This window comes from Pezoporus wallicus, unplaced genomic scaffold, assembly GCF_028554395.1.
Source record: "Pezoporus wallicus isolate ANWC-B61680 ecotype Strahan unplaced genomic scaffold, APGP_CSIRO_Pwel_v1 contig_10790, whole genome shotgun sequence".
Classification (NCBI taxonomy): domain Eukaryota; kingdom Metazoa; phylum Chordata; class Aves; order Psittaciformes; family Psittacidae; genus Pezoporus; species Pezoporus wallicus.
The window spans coordinates 989,096-1,005,739 of record NW_026640522.1 but is presented as its reverse complement, the minus strand read 5'-3'; the positions used below and the strand labels follow the sequence as shown (position 1 = coordinate 1,005,739).

The 16,644-nt window shown below is 54.5% G+C and overlaps 1 protein-coding gene across 4 annotated transcripts in view; it reads left to right on the top strand.

Moving 5' to 3' along the window:
* The first annotated feature begins 5,626 nt into the window (after window positions 1-5,626).
* The window catches only part of RGS3 (regulator of G protein signaling 3), a 74,813-nt gene continuing 63,795 nt past the window's right edge, over window positions 5,627-16,644 (top strand). For 2 of the 4 annotated variants that reach the window (XM_057419266.1, XM_057419264.1), the window contains exons 1-3: window positions 5,637-5,997; window positions 9,997-10,143; window positions 16,181-16,231. In XM_057419266.1, the coding sequence (XP_057275249.1) occupies window positions 5,955-5,997; window positions 9,997-10,143; window positions 16,181-16,231 (241 nt within the window). In that variant the 5' untranslated portion in view covers window positions 5,637-5,954. Of the gene's footprint in view, window positions 5,998-9,996; window positions 10,144-11,725; window positions 11,811-16,180; window positions 16,232-16,644 lie in introns of those variants that run through there. The other 2 variants (XM_057419267.1, XM_057419265.1) reach the window with 2 other exon arrangements.

Below are 16,644 nucleotides of genomic sequence, written 5' to 3'. Positions count from 1 at the left end.
ACGGGGCCCATTGCTGGTGTCAGCTCCTAGGCGCTGTGACCCTCAGCAGCGCTGCAGCTCCGGCTCCTTCTGCTTTGTTCTGCCAGGGCCTGAGCTGGGTTGATCTGAGAACCAAGCGAGCTGGTGCTGGCTCTGGTGACGGGGTGCAGCAGGAGCAGGGGCGATGCCAGCCCAGGGCCCAAAGCTCCCCTGCTCCCTGGCAAAGGCTGGGCCCTTCCTAGCAAGTTGTGTGTACAACAGGTTCTGTTCTTCCTTGAAGGCTTTGATCACTGCTGTGTGATGGAGAGCTCATCTCAGTCTCCCCTCTGGCAGGTTAAAGTCATTCCCCTTGGCCTGTCCCTACAGGCCCTTGTCCCAAGCCCCTCTCCAGCTTTCCTGCAGCCCCTTCAGGCACTGGAGCTGCTCTCAGGTCTCCCCTTCAGGAGCCTTCTCTTCTCCAGGCTGACCCAGCCCAGCTCTCTCAGCCTGGCTCCAGAGCAGAGCTGCTCCAGCCCTTGCAGCATCTTTGTAGCCCTCCGAGTGCATCTGTCCCCAAACTTTAATATCTGGAACCATTCCGTCTTTCCTTTCCCTAAAGACAAAACAGGTGCTGCAAGGAGGAGCCCAGCTCCCAGTGGAGTGAGCTACCTTGTATATACCGCTTGCAGGCTTCTCTTCCTGCCCTGGGTTTTCTAAGGTTAGATCATCCCTGATGAAGGCCTCCAAACAAAGCTGTTTCATCCTTGAAATGTCTTCCTGGGATCCTTTTTTACCATAAACTAATTCATCAGTTTTGATTATCCAAACATTGCCAACCTAAAATTCTTCTGAGTGCACTTTCCTCTCTGACCTAAGAAAGATACTTGGGCAAATTGAGTGTACCAGTGCAGGGGCTATTTTCAGCTGCGTGGACCAACTATTACGTTAATGCTGGCTTTGTTAATTCATTTTGGAAGGTGCTTTGCAGAGGAAACCTGTAGGCTAAGCTCTGAGCTGCCTTTCTGACTGTTCATTCGAAGTGGTTTCACCATGAATCTTGCTTTTCTTTGTATTGAGCTTCTGAAAGACCTGTTTTTCCAGGCCTGAACTCTGCAGCAGGGTCAGACGTTATCTCACCTGGACAGAGGAACCTCATGCTCTTCAATAACACTGTAGAAGTGAGTGCTTTGCGCTTGGAGGGAGGGCAGTGCCTTTCTGACTGCAGAGAACATGATCACTATTATGCAGTAACCAGGCCATGCTCTGCCAAATGAGCCAGAATACAAATGTGGCTTAAAGTGGCCACGGTGAGGCTGAACTCCTCATGTGCTGCTGCCCCAATGGGATCCAACTCCTATGGCTGCAAAATGTAAACTCAGGGTGACCTTATTATAGTGGAAAGTCACACAATCATAGAATAGTTAGGGTAGGAAAGGACCTTAAGATAATCCAGTTCCAACCCCCCCTGCCATGGGCAGGAACGCCTCACACTAAACCATGGCACCCAAGGCTCTGTCCAACCTGGCCTTGAGCACTGCCAGGGATGGAGCATTCACAGCTTCCCTGGGCAACCCATTCCAGTGCCTCACCACCCTCACAGTAAAGAACTTCTTATATCCTACCTAAACTTGTCCTGTTTAAGTTTGAACCCGTTACCCCTTGTCCTAGGGGCTGGACAGCTACTGTTGGAGACTGTCTCATGCTGTTCTTGTTTTTCCTTCTGACATGGAACAGGACCTCGAGCTGCACAGACCTTGTCTGACCCCATATGTTTGCTTTTAGCTTCTTACATATCCTTGAGTTCTGTAAGGAAAAGGGTCTTCACTGAGGAGTTGTTGGTCACCCCCCCAGGGAACTCTTACCAAGCCTGCCTGAGCTCTGGGAGCATTGCTCTGTGCTCAGTTGTGTGGTTTAATTGTAGGTAGTCCTGCAAGGAGCAGGGAGTTGGACTCAGTAGTTCTTGTGGGTCCTTTCCAACTTGAGAGATTCCATGGTTCCATGTGCCTGCTCCCATGCTTGGGCAAAAGAGGGGAGAAAAAGGGCAGCTGCCCTTTCAGCAGCAGCCTTCAACTAAATTAGCTTCACCTGGACACAGAAGTGTAGCAGAACCAAAGTGTGTGGGGCTTCACCTGAGAGTGAAGAAGATCTCTTCCAACAAAGGGCAACTTTGAGCCATTTCTGGTACCTGATCTCTGTCTCCTCCCAGCAGATGCCCTGGCCAAATCTGTTTGCTTGCCAATACCACAAATACTTGTTTTTCTGTCAAGTTACTGAGCTGGCCTGGCTTTGAGAGGTTGAAAAGGGGAGCCCTGGAAAGCAGCACCCAGGTGCCTGGTGTCAGTGAGCTGACAGCAGCTCAACTCCTTCAGGTAGCTTCAGTCTCTGCTCTCAGTTCAGCTCAGGTGACAGGCAGTGACTTTTTAAGCTGTTGTAACTTAATTACTTTGATCCATGTGACCATCCTAAGGCCAAAATCATCATCCCCAAGAGATCTTTTCCTATATTGAAACCCATCTCTTTTGGGAGAAGCGTCACTAAACTTGTTGAAGAGCCAGCTTATTATTTTTATTTCATTAAAACAAGCCAGCCACAGATGTATCCTTAGCATTTGTCCAAATCCAGCAATCCCAGCAGCACTGCAGGCTCAGGAAAGCTGGATCCCAGCCCCGTGTGCAAGGCAGCAGGGGCTGAGAGCAGGGACTCAGCATTGTGGACCTGGGATCACATAGCCCCAGTGAGAGTTTCTAAGGTCCACATGGGGGTTTCTAAGTGGCAGAGGCTGCTCCGGTGCCCTGTGGGACTGGGTGATCCCTGCTGCTGTTCCTCACCTCTTGCTGCTGCAGTTTATGCTCTGCTTCCACTGTATTTATTATCTCATGTATGTTTCTGCTTGACCTAGGTCAACTTCTTTGTCAGATGTAACGTGCCCTAGAGCTGCTGCAGAAAGGGAACTGGATGTTCATAGAATCATAGAGTAGTTTGAGTTGGAAGGGACCTTAAAGCTTATCCAGTTCCAGCCCCCTGCCATGGGCAGGGACACCTTCCACTAAAGCAGCTTGCTCCAAGCCCCATCCAACCTCTAAGACCTGGAATATCTTGCTGCTACTCTTCGCTAATGTAATCAGGGGTACAGAGCATGGAATGGATGGTGATGTGAGTTTGTGTAGTGCTGTGTAAACTCTGCTTTTATTCAGGTTAAAGCCTGTTGGACAGGTATGTGTTAAATACCCTGCCTGTGGAAATCCCACTGCCTTGAAACACAAAGCCAAGGACAAAGCCTCTTCATGGTAGAGTTGTGAGGTGTTTGGGTGATGTTCTTAAGTCAGGGGTGTACTCAGCCTACTGTTACTCTGCAGGCTAGAATGGCAAAAGGAAAAAAAGGGGGTAAAAAGGTGAAAACCACAGTTCATTGTTACCCACTGGTGCTATGGGGTGCTATCTGCTCTCAGCCCTCTGAGAGTTGGACTGTGCTGTGCTGCTGAGGCTAACCCAGGGGTTGCTCCCACTGCCACTGTCCTGTGTGGCTGCTGTTTCCTCACTCTGAAGGGTGACAGTGGGAGGCTCTGCCTGGCCCAGCAGGAGATGTTTTGTACAGGATGTTTCAGGAAGCATTGCTGAGCTTCAAAGGGATCCCTATGGAATTAAGCAGCCCCAGGGCTAGCAAGGGAAGCAGGCAGGCAGTTACTGCAGTCTCTGAGTGTTCAACACAGGTGAAAATCCTCAAGAACTGGAGATAAAAGAAGAGCTTCTTGCTCTCCCATCTATTTCCCTGCTGTGACTGTCTCATGGAGAGGAGCTGAGTGATGGAGTAGCTCTAATACAAACCCAGCCTAGTTGTGGCTGTCTTAATGGGCAGTTTTGGCCACCGTTTAGCCTTAGCAGTAGCAAAGGGGTGAGGGACAAGATGAACTGCTTTGAGTTCAGCAAGCTTGGTTGGCCCTGCTGAAAGATGGGCATGTGCACACAGACTGCTCTGTGCTCTGCATTCCTGGTTTGTAACAGCTCCTGCCCATGTGGAATTTGTTACAGGCCTTTTGCCTGCCCTAGATGTACTTGGCCATGCTTTAAGCCTGAGTTCTAACAGCAACACCTCCCCAGTGCAGAGGCCAGAATCACTGTGGGTGAGTCCCGTTGTGTTCATTTTGGGGGTAAGGGATAGAGATTTAGAGAAGGGATCAGCCAAGGAAGTTTGTAACAAAGCTATGGGTGAAAGATGCCAAATGTAAGAAGTCCTATAAAGATGCAAAGAGAAGGTTCTTGTAAAACTGGACATCACAGACTGGTATTTCAGCAGGGTGCTGAGATGGACAGGCTGGAGAGGGTCCAGAGACGGGCCACAAAGAGGATCCCAGGATTGGGCAGAGCGTGAGGAAAGGCTGAGAGAGCTGGGACTGCTCAGCCTGGAGAAGAGAAGGCTCCAGGAGATCTTGTCACCATGCAAAGAAGATGAAGACTCCCTTTTTCCAAGGGGTCCCATGGAAAAGACAAGGGTGATGGGCACAAGTTATTCCTGAGATTCCGGTTGGACACGAGGAAAATTTTTCCCAGTCAGAACAATCACCCACTGGAATAATCTCAGGGAAGTGGAAGATTCCCCAACACTGAACCCTGGGTCCAGGGTGCTGGGGCATCTAGACTAGGTCATGCTTTGCCTAGAAAGGTTGGACCAGGTGATGCTTGAGGTCCCTTCAATCTAGGATTTGATGACTTAGTGCCATGGGTTAGTGGTGGACTTGGGAGTGCTGGGGTAAAGGTTGGATTTGATCTTAAAGGTCTTTTCTAACCTGTTTGATCCTATGATTCTTCATTCTGTTCAGCCTGGAGAAGAGAAGCTGCCTGGAGACCTCATAGCAGCCTTCCAGTATCTGAAGGGGGCCTATAGGGATGCTGGGGAGGGACTCTTCATTAGGGACTGCAGTGACAGACAAAGGGTAATGGGTTAAAACTTAAACAGGGGAAGTTTAGATTGGATATAAGGAAGAAGTTCTTTACTGTAAGGTTGGTGAGGCACTGGAATGGGTTGCGCAGGGAGGTTGTGAATGCTCCATCCCTGGCAGTGCTCAGGGCCAGGTTGGACGAAGCCTTGGGTGCCATGGTTTAGTGTGAGGTGTCCCTGCTCATGGGAGGGGGGTTGGAACTGGATGATCTTAAGGTCCTTTCCAACCCTAACTATTCTATGATTTGATGATTCTATTGGCACTTGTTGGAACGACCCAGCTGTGCTGGCTGCAGCAGTGGTGTCAGGGACAGGAGCAGCCCAGCAGTGCCCTGGACTCGGTGTTGCTCTTAGACCCTGGGGCAGAGGGGGCTGCAGCAGTCCCACCACTGGGACAGTGCTGAGGTCCTGTGGGACCGTGCTAATGCCAGGGATCTGCCCTCAGGATTCCCCAGAAATAGCCCAGGCCCTTTCTGTGCCGATCCTCCTACCACATGGGAAGCCAAGTGATTTTCCCCTGTCTGATTTCATCTTAGTTTCAAAGCCAGCTTCAACCTTGTGGGCTCTGTGTGTGTGTGTCTGTTACCCTTTTGCCTGGACTAACTGTCAGGGCACATGTCTGGGTTTGAATTTCCAGCCAAAGGCAGGTCCCGGTGCTGGGAAACTGAAATGGGTGACTGAGAACGTGTTAAATTTTAAAAGAAAGCCATTAACTCCGGGGCCAAGCAGCTGAATGTGCAGATTGCTGCAGACTCCAATGGAAATGCAGGTTAAGGTCAGTCCCCAGGGGCTTGGATGTGAGGGGGGAAGGCAGAAAGAGTTGATCCGTCCCTGTTGGGAGCCAGGAAAGAGGCTGTTGCAGGTGCCACCACCACCATCTCTTCCCAGCATACCCTTTAACTGGTGACTTCCAAGGACTGGAGCTCAGATCCCCTGGGACATTTACATAGTGGGGATTTTACCTGCGGTGCCAAAGGCTTGTGGCAGCCAAAGCACAGCCTGGGCACATTACGCTGGTGCCTGGAGGTGGCTGGAGACAGCGATCGTCCCGTGTGTGGTCATGGAGCAGTTGGGAGAGCCGGGGATCGCCCCAGAGTGCTCAGGTGATTCTGCTGCTGTCTGCTGGGTGTGGGGTGGGGGGATCATGGCTGCACCCTGGTATTTGGAGGTGAGGGACTGTAGCTCCCACATGCTCTGTGGGGTGTTGGAGGTGCCCTGCTTGTTGCAGGATCCCGTTTGGGCGCTCTGCTCATGCCTTGCGCTGCAGGAAGGAGCAGACTGGAATCTGCTGGGTTGGAGAGTCAGGAGTGATTCCTGCAGTGAGCAGCAAACTCTCTGGGAGGGGAGCATGGGGACTCCCATGGCCTTGCAATCCCAGAGTCCTTTACTAATAATGTTTGATTACTCTTTTTAAACCTCCTGTCTCATGGGGTTCCTTTACCCAAACCTGTGAGACCTGATAGAGACAGTGCACGTTAGTGACCTGTTTGTCTTTCCTTTTGCCTCTTAGAAGCATTTTGCCATGGAGAGAGGAGGCTTTGTGTGAGCCTGGGCAGCTCCTAGGAGACAGGGCCATGTCAGACGCCTCTCACCGCTTGCTGTGTGCCATAGGGAATAACACAAGCTGTTGTGAGGACTGTGTGAAGGAGGTAGGGACATGGCAGGGCTGGGCTGGTGCACATTCTGCTTGCGCTAACAGAAGTTCAGGATACCTGGGACTGCAGAGAGGATGGTTTGCTTCTTCCCCCAAGACTGCTTGGTGTTGTGTGTGCTGTGGGTTGAGATATGCTGGTCACAGCTGGGGATACTGTGCACCAAAACATACAATCCCAGACTATTTTTGGGGGGTAAGTAAATTTGCTGGGGTAAAGTGTTAATTTTGATGGATGGCACATGGAGATCGCTGGGAATGTCAGCAAGTGGATTCAGCTCAACAAAGAGCTTTTGATAAGCCTGAAGGGAGGAACACTGAAGCACTCTGTACCCCTGAGCAGTGCCCATCCCACCTGTGTGCTGGTTCCTTGTTGTCCAGGCAACTTTGACATCCTTTACCTGTGCCTGTGGTGCTCGGGGCTTCTGGGGGATGTGGTGAGGGATAGATGGATGCTGGGGAGAGTGGCAGGGTCCTTCTTCAACCCTCCTGTCAGGAGGTGACAGCAGCACTGATAGTGACCCCAGTCAGTCCAGGGCCTCTCCTCTGGGAACCTCCATGTGTGATCTTGCTGTTAGATGCAGCCGTAAGAGAAGGGGATTGAGCCTCTGGGAGGTTCCTCTACACACCCAGGGCTGGGATGCTGAGGGGTCCCCAGACCCTCCCTGTCTGGAGAAAGGGAGAGCTCCCATAATATTCTGTAGTAGAACTACTTGTGGCTTGGTTCCTTTCCCACAGTGCTGCCTGTGAGGACAGGGGAGGAAGGTGAGGATGGGTTGAAGGGGTTCATTCTCTCCCTGGCTCTGTGTCCAGTGTTCTCTTGCATGTCAGAAGATATGGTAAAGGATGTGACACCTCTGGTTTCAGCGCATTATGGTTTGGATGAGCTCTGACGTTGGTGAGCTGTGCTGGAGCTGAACTTGGGTCTATAGGGAGAGCATGAGCAGCCATGGGGATGTGTTTCTGAATGCCAGGGTGCAAGGATCTCCTTGGGCAGCTGGGACAGGGAACTGCAGGATGTGATGGCCCATGGGAGACTGAGATGAGCTCTTAGGCAGAAGCTCTTCCCTGTGAGGGTGCTGAGGCACTGGCACAGGGTGCCCAGAGAAGCTGTGGCTGCCCCATCCCTGGCAGTGTTCAAGGCCAGGTTGGACACAGGGGCTTGGAGCAAGCTGCTCTAGTGGAAGGTGTCCCTGCCTGTGTCAGGGGTTGGAACTGGAGGAGCTTTAAGGTCCCTTCCAACACTAACTAGGCTGGGATTCTGCTTGCCTCCCACATCTCTGACACTGTCAGCCTTGCTGGGAAATCGGGATCCATCTCCCCCTGTACTCAAATCCAGAGTTATTAGGAAAGCATGTTGTAGCTGCTGAGAAGCACAGGGTTGTGGGGCTGCTGGTGCTCTGGCTCTGCCTGTGCTGCAGGGCTTGTGTATCCCCTGCCTCTTGATTAGGGCAGCAAAGCCACTGCTGTGCTGAATGAGCAGCAATTACAGATGAAATCACTCCTTTCCTTGGGTTCCTTCTTCGCCCCACCCTGAGCTCTGGGTCCCTGTGGTGGGGGCAGCTGGAGCCCATTGTGCTCCCAGGCATTGCTGCTGAGAAGCTGAGCAGCAGGAGGGCAGTTCGGTGGTGCTGACAGCTCTCACCCATGACAGTGCCTGGTGCTCCTTCCCCTGTGTGCAGGAGGCTCCAGCTGCACAGCATCTGTGGGGATGGATGTGGGTGCTTCCCTGAGCAGGAAGGTGATTCTGGGAGCCCAGGTGGATTCAGCTCTGGGCCTGTTTTGCTCCACTGATCTCTGAGCTGTGCATCATCCACCTCACATCCTGCTGTGCTGTGTGAAGGAGGGATCAGGAGGCACCTGGCTCCTTTCCACCGTGGGGCAGGAGCTTTGCATGGGAGCTGCCAGCAGAGAGTCCTGCAAGGCCTTCCCAGGCTCTGCATACCTTGAGGTGAAACTGGCTGGCTGCCTGCAGGTTGTCAAGGTTAGGGCTGAGCAGGTGTGGGGCTGCCAGCACAGAGCCATGATTTTTGTCTGGAGGCCTTTGGAGACTTCCAAATCATTATTTGTGTCTTCTCTGATGCCCTGTGATTTATGGCAGAGGTACAATAGGTGTCTGTTGGCAGTGATGGATTGGGCTGTCCAGAGAGCATCCCTCCCTTGCTCACTCTGTCCCTTCTGTTGCTGCAGTTTCAGGCAGTTTTGCTGGTGTAAATTCAGCTGAATCAAACCTGTGCCCCTGCCAGAGAATGAGCCAAGCTCTGGGAGAAAAGGCAGCTTTTCTAGGAGCAAACAGCCTTTCCAAGCTGCTGCCTCTGCTCCAGGCCCCTTGGGCTAAGGGCTGTGACAATGGAGCTGGGGGGGTGTTTTGGGGTACGTGGAGGCACTGAGCTCAGTGCTGTGTGTCCTGGCACACCCTGCCACAGTGACACATCCTGGCTTCAGAGGGCTCCATCTTGCACCAGAATCACAGGTCAGGCTCTTCTGCTTGCATGGATAGTGTTGGCATTCTATCCAACTCACATCCAACCCTCACTCTATCCAACTTACAGCCATGGGCACACCATGGATGAGGAACACTGCTCTGCCCTCGTAGGGGGGACTCACCTGAGACTCCACAGCTCGGGCTGTGTTTGCACTGGGTCTGCATAAGGGCAATGTGAGACATCTGTGCTGTACTAACTCTGCACTGAACTCTGTGGGAGAAGCCTGGGCAGAAGTTTCTGGTCCTGAAGAGCTACTGAGCCATGCAGGTTCCCCTGCTCTGTGCTCTGAAGGCTCCCATCTCTGGTTCTGTGCACTTCCCTCTTTATCAGATGGGATCCCGTGGTGGTTTGATGGCTGTGGGGGAGGAGGGGCAGACTGGGACCCCTGTACCTGCTGTATCTGCAGGGTGTTGGCCCCAATGGAACCATCCAGGTCCTCCTGGTGCAGGGCCTCCCTGCTGCTCTGAGCCCCAGCACATCAGCACAGTGTGGACCGGAGCTGGAGCCTTGCAAGACTGTCGTGAGCACCCAGCAGTGGCAGGGCAGCATCTCCAGTGTCCTGGAAAGCTGCTTATGGACTAATGAAGCCCTGATGGGGCTGGTTGTCTGTTTTAAATGCAGTGAGGGTGCTGAGCAGAGCCTCTGGGGTGCATGCTCTGTGTGCCAAAGGGCCATGGCTGCAGCTCAGGTGTGAGCATGCCTCTGTTCTGCTGTGACACTGGAGGCAGGGGATCTCCATCCTTCCTCTCCTCTCTGCACACAGGCAGGGCTGAGCAGTGGGGTGATGGTGGGGGGCAGATGTGCCCCATTTGTGCAGAGCTGGCCAGGGAAGGCTCAGTGCAGGGGCCCTGGCAGCGGGGCATGCAGGGGAAGGCTGGGGCAAGGTGCAGCCATACCCTTCTGCAGAGCCTGTGATGTCCACTGTGCACACATCCTGCTGTCTCATCTTCTCTTCCCTCTGGCAGGGACAGGGCAGAGTCCCCAGTTGCTGGAGCTGGAGCACCTGCCCCTGGCGAAGGGGCGATGTGGGGCTGCACGATCCTCCCCACGGCAGCAGAGGGGAGCCTCGGGGGGCAGGAGGAAGATCAGCCACGCACGGGTGAAGGGGAAAGGTGAGTGATGGGGTGTGAGGGGGGCTGTGGGCCAGTGGAGGCTCAGCCATGGCCAGGAGCTTGTGGAGGGGCAGCCATGGGGAGGATGGCAGGGGTGTGCATCCAGCACCCTGGATCTATAGGAGATTGTGTCCTTTTCTGTCCCAGAGAGGTCAATGTATTTAATAATGCTCCAGCTGGATGCAGGCTGGGAACTGAAGCTGCCCTCACAGCACTGACAGCAGCATCCACTGTCATGTCTGCTCACAGCCTGTGCTGGGCTGCACCCCTGTCCCTCCAACCTTCACTTGTCAGGGCTGAGCTTTCCCATTGCTCACCTCTGCCCAGGCCCAGGGCAGTGGGAGCTGTGAATCAGCCACTCTCACCCTGAAAGCTCCTGTGGGGCTGCTCCAGGCTCACCACAGCCTCCATGCTGCTGGGGACCCCGCAGCCTCGCACCAGTGTCACAAGGATCCAGACTCATTGAGTGTGGTGTTTCCTACAGCATGAGGTGGTGCGGGAGCAGGTCCACCCTGCTGGGGACTGATGGAGATCAGCCCTGGGGGGTCCTGGCACTGTGGGGAGCAGAAGTGCTTGGATTTGAGCAGAATGGGACAGCCTGGCCTTTGGAGAGCTCTCTGTAATTCTCCCACACTCCCCAGAGTGGTGTTAGCACTGGGTGCCTCCCAGTGAGCTGTGGTGCAGCACCTGGAGCTGTTGGGTGCATTGCCAGCTCCCAGGTGATGGAAGGGGCAGCTCTGGGGCCCTGCAGAGTGATCCCGTGAGCCTGGGGGACTGTGTGTCTTTGCCTTTTCAGATGGAGCCAGGAGGGGCTGGGTTCTGCTCCCAAGGAGCAAGGGATGGGACAAGAGGAAACGGCCTCAAGCTGCACCAGGGCAGGTTTAGATGGAGCTGAGGAACAATTCCTTCCCCAGAGGGTGCTCAGGCATTGGAACAGGCTGCCCAGGGCAGGGCTGCAGTCACCGTCCCTGCAAGTGTTCACACCCCGTGGAGACGAGGCCTCAGTGCCATGGGTTAGCGGTGGCCTTGGCAGTGCTGGGAATGGTTGGACTGGATGAGCTTAAAGGGCTTTTCCAACCTGGCTGATTCTGTGTCTCTGAGAGCCAAGCAGGCACCCATGCTCTGCCATCTCTTTCTTAGCTCACGCCTTTGCTTGCCAGCAGTAAGCTCCTCAGCGCTGTGAGTTTGCTGTGGGACATGTGCTGGCAGTCCCCATGGCACCAAGAGCCACCGGGTTACTTCCATCCTGGCACGCCGCAGTTCAGGAGAAGCGTGTCAAGGTTTCCCCTTTCCCCGGAGCTCATTCCCGGTGCCTGAGCGGCGTGGCCGTGGGCCGGTGCTGCCGTGGGATGCTCGGGGAGCGCAGGATGCTGCCCGCATCCCCACACGCGGCTGGGGCTGGGGCTGGGGCTCGGCTCTGTTTGCTCAGGCAGGTGCGGTCCCTGTTCAAACCCGCGGGGCCAATGGGAGCGGCGCTGTCCCAACGGGCGGCGGTTGGACGCGTCCCGTGGGATCCCGCTGCCGGTCCCTGCCTGCCGAGCGCTCTCCGGGCTGGGCAGGGGCAGCTCCGGGTGCTGCCGCCATGGAGCCCGGGAGCATCCGCAGGGTCTCGCTCTGCACCCGCCGCGCTGCCCCCCTCGGAGCTTCTTTCTGCCTCAGCACGTTCGGTAAGCGGCGAGCCTGCAGCCCGGCAGCGGGGCTGCGAGCGCGGGGGGAGCTGCAGCGAGGCACGGCCGAAGCTCCGTGGTAGCAATGGGCTGCAGCGCTGCTCCCGGCAGGCACTGAAGCTGAGCTGGAACGTGGCTCATTGAGCGTGCAAGTGGGGAGCGCCCTGAAGCCAAGCTGCAGGCGCTGCGGTGTGCGGCAGCAGCCGGATGGATGCCAGGCACCCAGCTCGTTCTGCCCCTTGGATGGGCAGGAGCTGCCACTGCTCTAGGGGCGGCTGGAGCTGCGGCCCCCACTAGGGCAGAGCCCCAGTTTCCTTCTGTGCTCCCTGTGGGTATTTCTGTGGTTGCCTCAGTTTTGCTGCATGGGCTTGAAGAAGTGACTTGGCTCTGCAGGCTGGAGCTGGCCCAGCAGCAGTGGCCTGGCTGCTGCCTGTGGTGTGTGATGGCTCACCAGAAGGTGGGTACCCTTCCCAGTGCCACTGGACACCCATCAGTAGTTTTCTTTTAAAGCCTCTGCTTGTGTTAGTGAGCAGGGCAGGTGATTGTGCAGTGTGTGCTGTCAGAGAGGGAACTGGGGGGGTTACCTGAGCAGAGCTGGTGCCCTTCCCAGGGCAGCCAGGGATGCTGCTCCTTCCCCCTTTTGGCTTGGGAGCATCCATCTGCTGAGGACAGCCTAGCCTGGGAGCTGAAACCCTCCTGTCTTTGTCTGTAGAACTCACTCATGCCAAATAATGTGAATTTTATGGTGCCTCTTGGCTCTGTAACCAAGTCCAGGCCAAGCATCATTTCAGCAGCTGCAGTTCCCTTCATGGGCTGACCATCCCAGAGAGATGTGGTGGTGTGTACCTGGAGCAGGAGAGCAGCAGCAGGACAGGGCCAGTGCTGCCCTCTCCATGTGCGTGACCAAAGAGGGGGCCTTCAAAAGGGCCAGTGCCAGGGCTCGAGGCTGCAGATGGTGGTCTGGGGGTGCTCTGCCTTGTGCCCATGGGGACCTCCAGCCCCAGCAGTTCTCTGACACTGCTTTCCTCTGGTAAGAATCCCCTGATATCTGCACTGATGGTTCTCGGCTGTCCCAGCCAGGGCAACACCTGCTTTTTTCCCATAATAAACCAAAAAAGCATTTCAGGAGCAGATCCCCAAATTTTGTTTGTCAGAGATCGTCAGGAGCAGCTTTTCCTGCCTGTCAGGGCTGCTCCCAAAGGAGAACATTCATGTGTCCCTTCCCTGAGCCTCGCCAGCTTCTCTTGTGGGTGGGAATGCTTGATTACTATCTTGTGATTGTTCATATTGTGCTGGTTTCCCCCTGTTCTCCATGTGCCAGCTTTGTTCATCAGCTTGAATTGCCTCTCCCAGCCCTGTGGGGCACAGATGGATGGTGGCCTGGGCACCCTCTCTCTGCGATGGGGTGTGCGCCCAGGGAGCTGTGTGTGGGGCCTGTTGTGAGGCAAGCTGTCTGCTCTGCTGTCTCCCTTTGGCCTTTCCCTGCACCTATTTTCATTTATATGAAGCTTTACTGAGCACTGGTGGCCTGGACAAGCTGTGCCGGGGCCTCTCTGCTGAAGCTGTTTCCCTGAGTTTGTGTTAGGGATGTATCCAAAGGGATAAACCCAGAGGATAATGTTTCTCTGAGCCTCTGGTCTTGGAGTGAGCTGGAGATGCAGCCCAAGAGCTTGCTTTGATTTGATTTGTGTTGCTGCCCAGCCAGGTCTGGAGGAAGGTCACTGTTCTGTGCATGAGCATGCAACTGCTCTGTCCAAGTGCAGGCACTGGTGCAGCAGATCCCTTCTGCCAGCTCAGGCGGGACCGGCTCTTTCCAGCAGCAGCTTCCTGCTCTGATCCCAGCCCTGGAATTTTTACAAAGCTGATGGGTGCTTCCCTGGCATGAGCAGGCTGGGACCTCTCTGGGGCAGAAGGGCTGGCTGGGGTGTTCTGGGCCGTGTGATTTGTCCCTTCATGTGCTTTGGAGACATTTGGGATCAAATGCATTAAGAGAAATGTCATCTGTTCCTCCCACATCCCTTCTGCTAGGAGACAATCTGTGGAGAAGTCAAAAGTGCCTGTTTTCTCCCACCTCTTTGGTGCTGGTGTAGCCTGCAAGACAGGGGTCATGGGCACTGTCATACAATCCCAGCCTGGTTTGTGTTGGAAGGGACCTTAAAGCTCCTCCAGCTCCAACCCCTGCCACGGGCAGGGACACCTTCCACTAGAGCAGCTTGCTCCAAGCCCCTGTGTCCAACCTGGCCTTGAACACTGCCAGGGATGGGGCAGCCACAGCTTCTCTGGGCACCCTGTGCCAGCACCTCAGCACCCTCCCAGGGAAGAGCTTCTGCCTAAGAGCTCATCTCAGTCTCCCCTCTGGCAGGTTAAAGCCATTCCCCTTGGCCTGTCCCTGCACCAGAAGCAGCAGTCCTGCACATTAGAGGCTGTGATCCTGTGTGACCTGATCCCTCACTGAGCCTCATGAGCTACCCCAGGAGCTGAGCAGCCCCAGCCCTCCCCAGGCCGTTGCTGGATTCAGAGCCTCCTGCCCTGAAGAACCAGCACAAAAGCTTCCTTTCTCCTCCCTGGGGCCCATTCACCCTGGGCGGACTCCTCATCATGCTTGGTTGGTCAGGGGCATTTTGCTCCCATGCTGTAACGGTTGTTCCATGCTAATAGTGGAGCAGCGAGAGGGTTCCCGCAGAGCCAGAGATCCGGAGATAGCAGAGGGGTTACAGTCATGGTCCGGGAGGCTGGGGTGGCAGTGAAACAGGGGTCAGTGTTCTCACTGCTGTACATCAGTGTTAGCTGCAATAGAGCTCTCCTGACCTACCCTGCCTGGTGCTTGTCCTTTCTCACCCTGCTGTCACTCGTATATAACAGCACGATGTGCATTTCCACATGTGCACACACATGGACACAAATGTGAGCTGAGAGAGATTTTAAATGTATTTTTTCTGAGTAAAAAAGGAGGTTTTTGTTGTTTCAGGTTTTACAAGCCCATGAGTTATTCCCCCAACCCCCAGCAGGCCAGGCCCTTGGGTGTGTGTTTTGCAAACTGGGGTTTAGTTTGCAAGCTGTTTAGATGTCTCTAAATGATGTTTCCATATTTGTTGTGTTGTGTAAGCTGGACAAGTGAAAAGGGGATATTTTGCTTTGGGCTAAATGGAGTGTTGTGCTAACAATGCTTTCGATGTTTTAATCCTCCAGGAGCATTGGGAATGATTTAGTTTGGGGTTGGTTCAGAGCAATTATGCAGATTTTGTGGTGGCCTTGGCAGTGCTGGGCTAGAGGTTGGACTTGGTGATCTTAAAGGTGTTTTCCAACCTGGTTGATCCTATGATTCCTAGACCCTGCATCACCCTTAACATCTGCACATCCCATCCAGGCTGCAAGGCGGCAGCTCCCAGGGATCCTCTTGGGAATTCAGAGCCCTCTGTGCCATGGAGTCTCACCCAGACCCTGGCAGTTGCCAGTGTGAGCATTGTGGATCGAGTTTAGGGCTGATGCAGGGTTGCTGGAGCATGGGAAGGCCGGTGTGTTCCTGTTGGGAAGCTGGCAGAGCAGAGCTGCTGCCCTGGGCCCGTGCCCATGCTCAGCAGGGGTTACACGTGGGGCTCTCCCAGAGCTGGCACAGGGCTATGACTGCTCTGGTTTTCAATGCTGGGAATCAGTTGCTGGCAAACAGGTCCAGGCAGTGCTGGAAAAGCACAAACTGCAGCTCATGATGAGAGGTGGGAACGCAGGGTCCTGGCATGGGCATTTCAACAGGCAGTAGGAGCTGCAGGTGGGAGTTGGAGCTGTGCAAAGGCTGGGCTTTATTCTTGGCTCTGCTGTGAGCAGTTGCGGATGCTGCATGGGCTGTGCTGTCACTGCGTCCTTCCTGCTCCATAGTGCCAGTGGAAAGGAACTGTTGCTGGATGTGAATCCCGAAAAGGGATTCTTAAGGCTTTGCCATTTCCAAAGCCTTCCTGGACAGATGAGGGAAGCAGCAGGGAGCAGGTCCTGCAGCAGCGGATGGACAAAACCAGGTTAGTGCCATGGCGCAGGCTGCCCCGGCAGACCCTGTGCTGGTGTGCTCCTGCCACCAAAGGCACTGTTTGTCCTTGTCCTTTGTCCAGGCTGTCTGCAGCTTGGCCCATCGTCACCTTCTGCAGGGTCGGCAGCCTCTTGCCCACCAGCAGCTCAGGGGAGGGGCAAAGGGGAAGCTGAATCTGGGCTGGGAGCAGGATTTGAGCATCTGCACCCCTCTGTTCAACCAGGGTTAATCCACCCCGTGGTGACTCTTTCATCCCGGTGCTCCCACTTCCCTGCTGCCATGGGCTCTTGTCTCCTGCCGTCAGTTTACTGTGTGCTGAGAAATCACTGTCCTCTCCTCTCCTTTCCCCCAGGCCAGCTGAAGCTGTCTGTCGAGGTGCAGAACCGCGTCCTGGTGCTGCACAGTGAGTACCTCCATGGGGCACATGGCAAGGTGGCCCCAGAGCCAGGGTGGGCTAGTGATGGGGGCAGCACTGCCGTGCCCTTGCTTTAAGCTCTTTGGAGCTTCATGGTGGCTGTGGGGAGCAGCTGTGGTAGAGTGGCAGGACTGGGAGCTCTCTGATTTGGAGGCCAACCTGAAATTTCTGGGGACCATTTCTGTATATGTTTTGCATCTGCTCATATAAATTGTTTTTTTCTTTAACTCCAAGAGAAAAAAGTCAAGTATCATTTGGAAAAGAAAATCGGAAATGCTTTATCTCCAATAAAATGTCTTTTACATTGGCCAAAGCCATTTTCCAGGGTTTCCAATTCGTTCCATTACCTCCAAATGGTGCATTTTTGCCACCACCAGTATTTCAACAAGAGTATTTGCCCT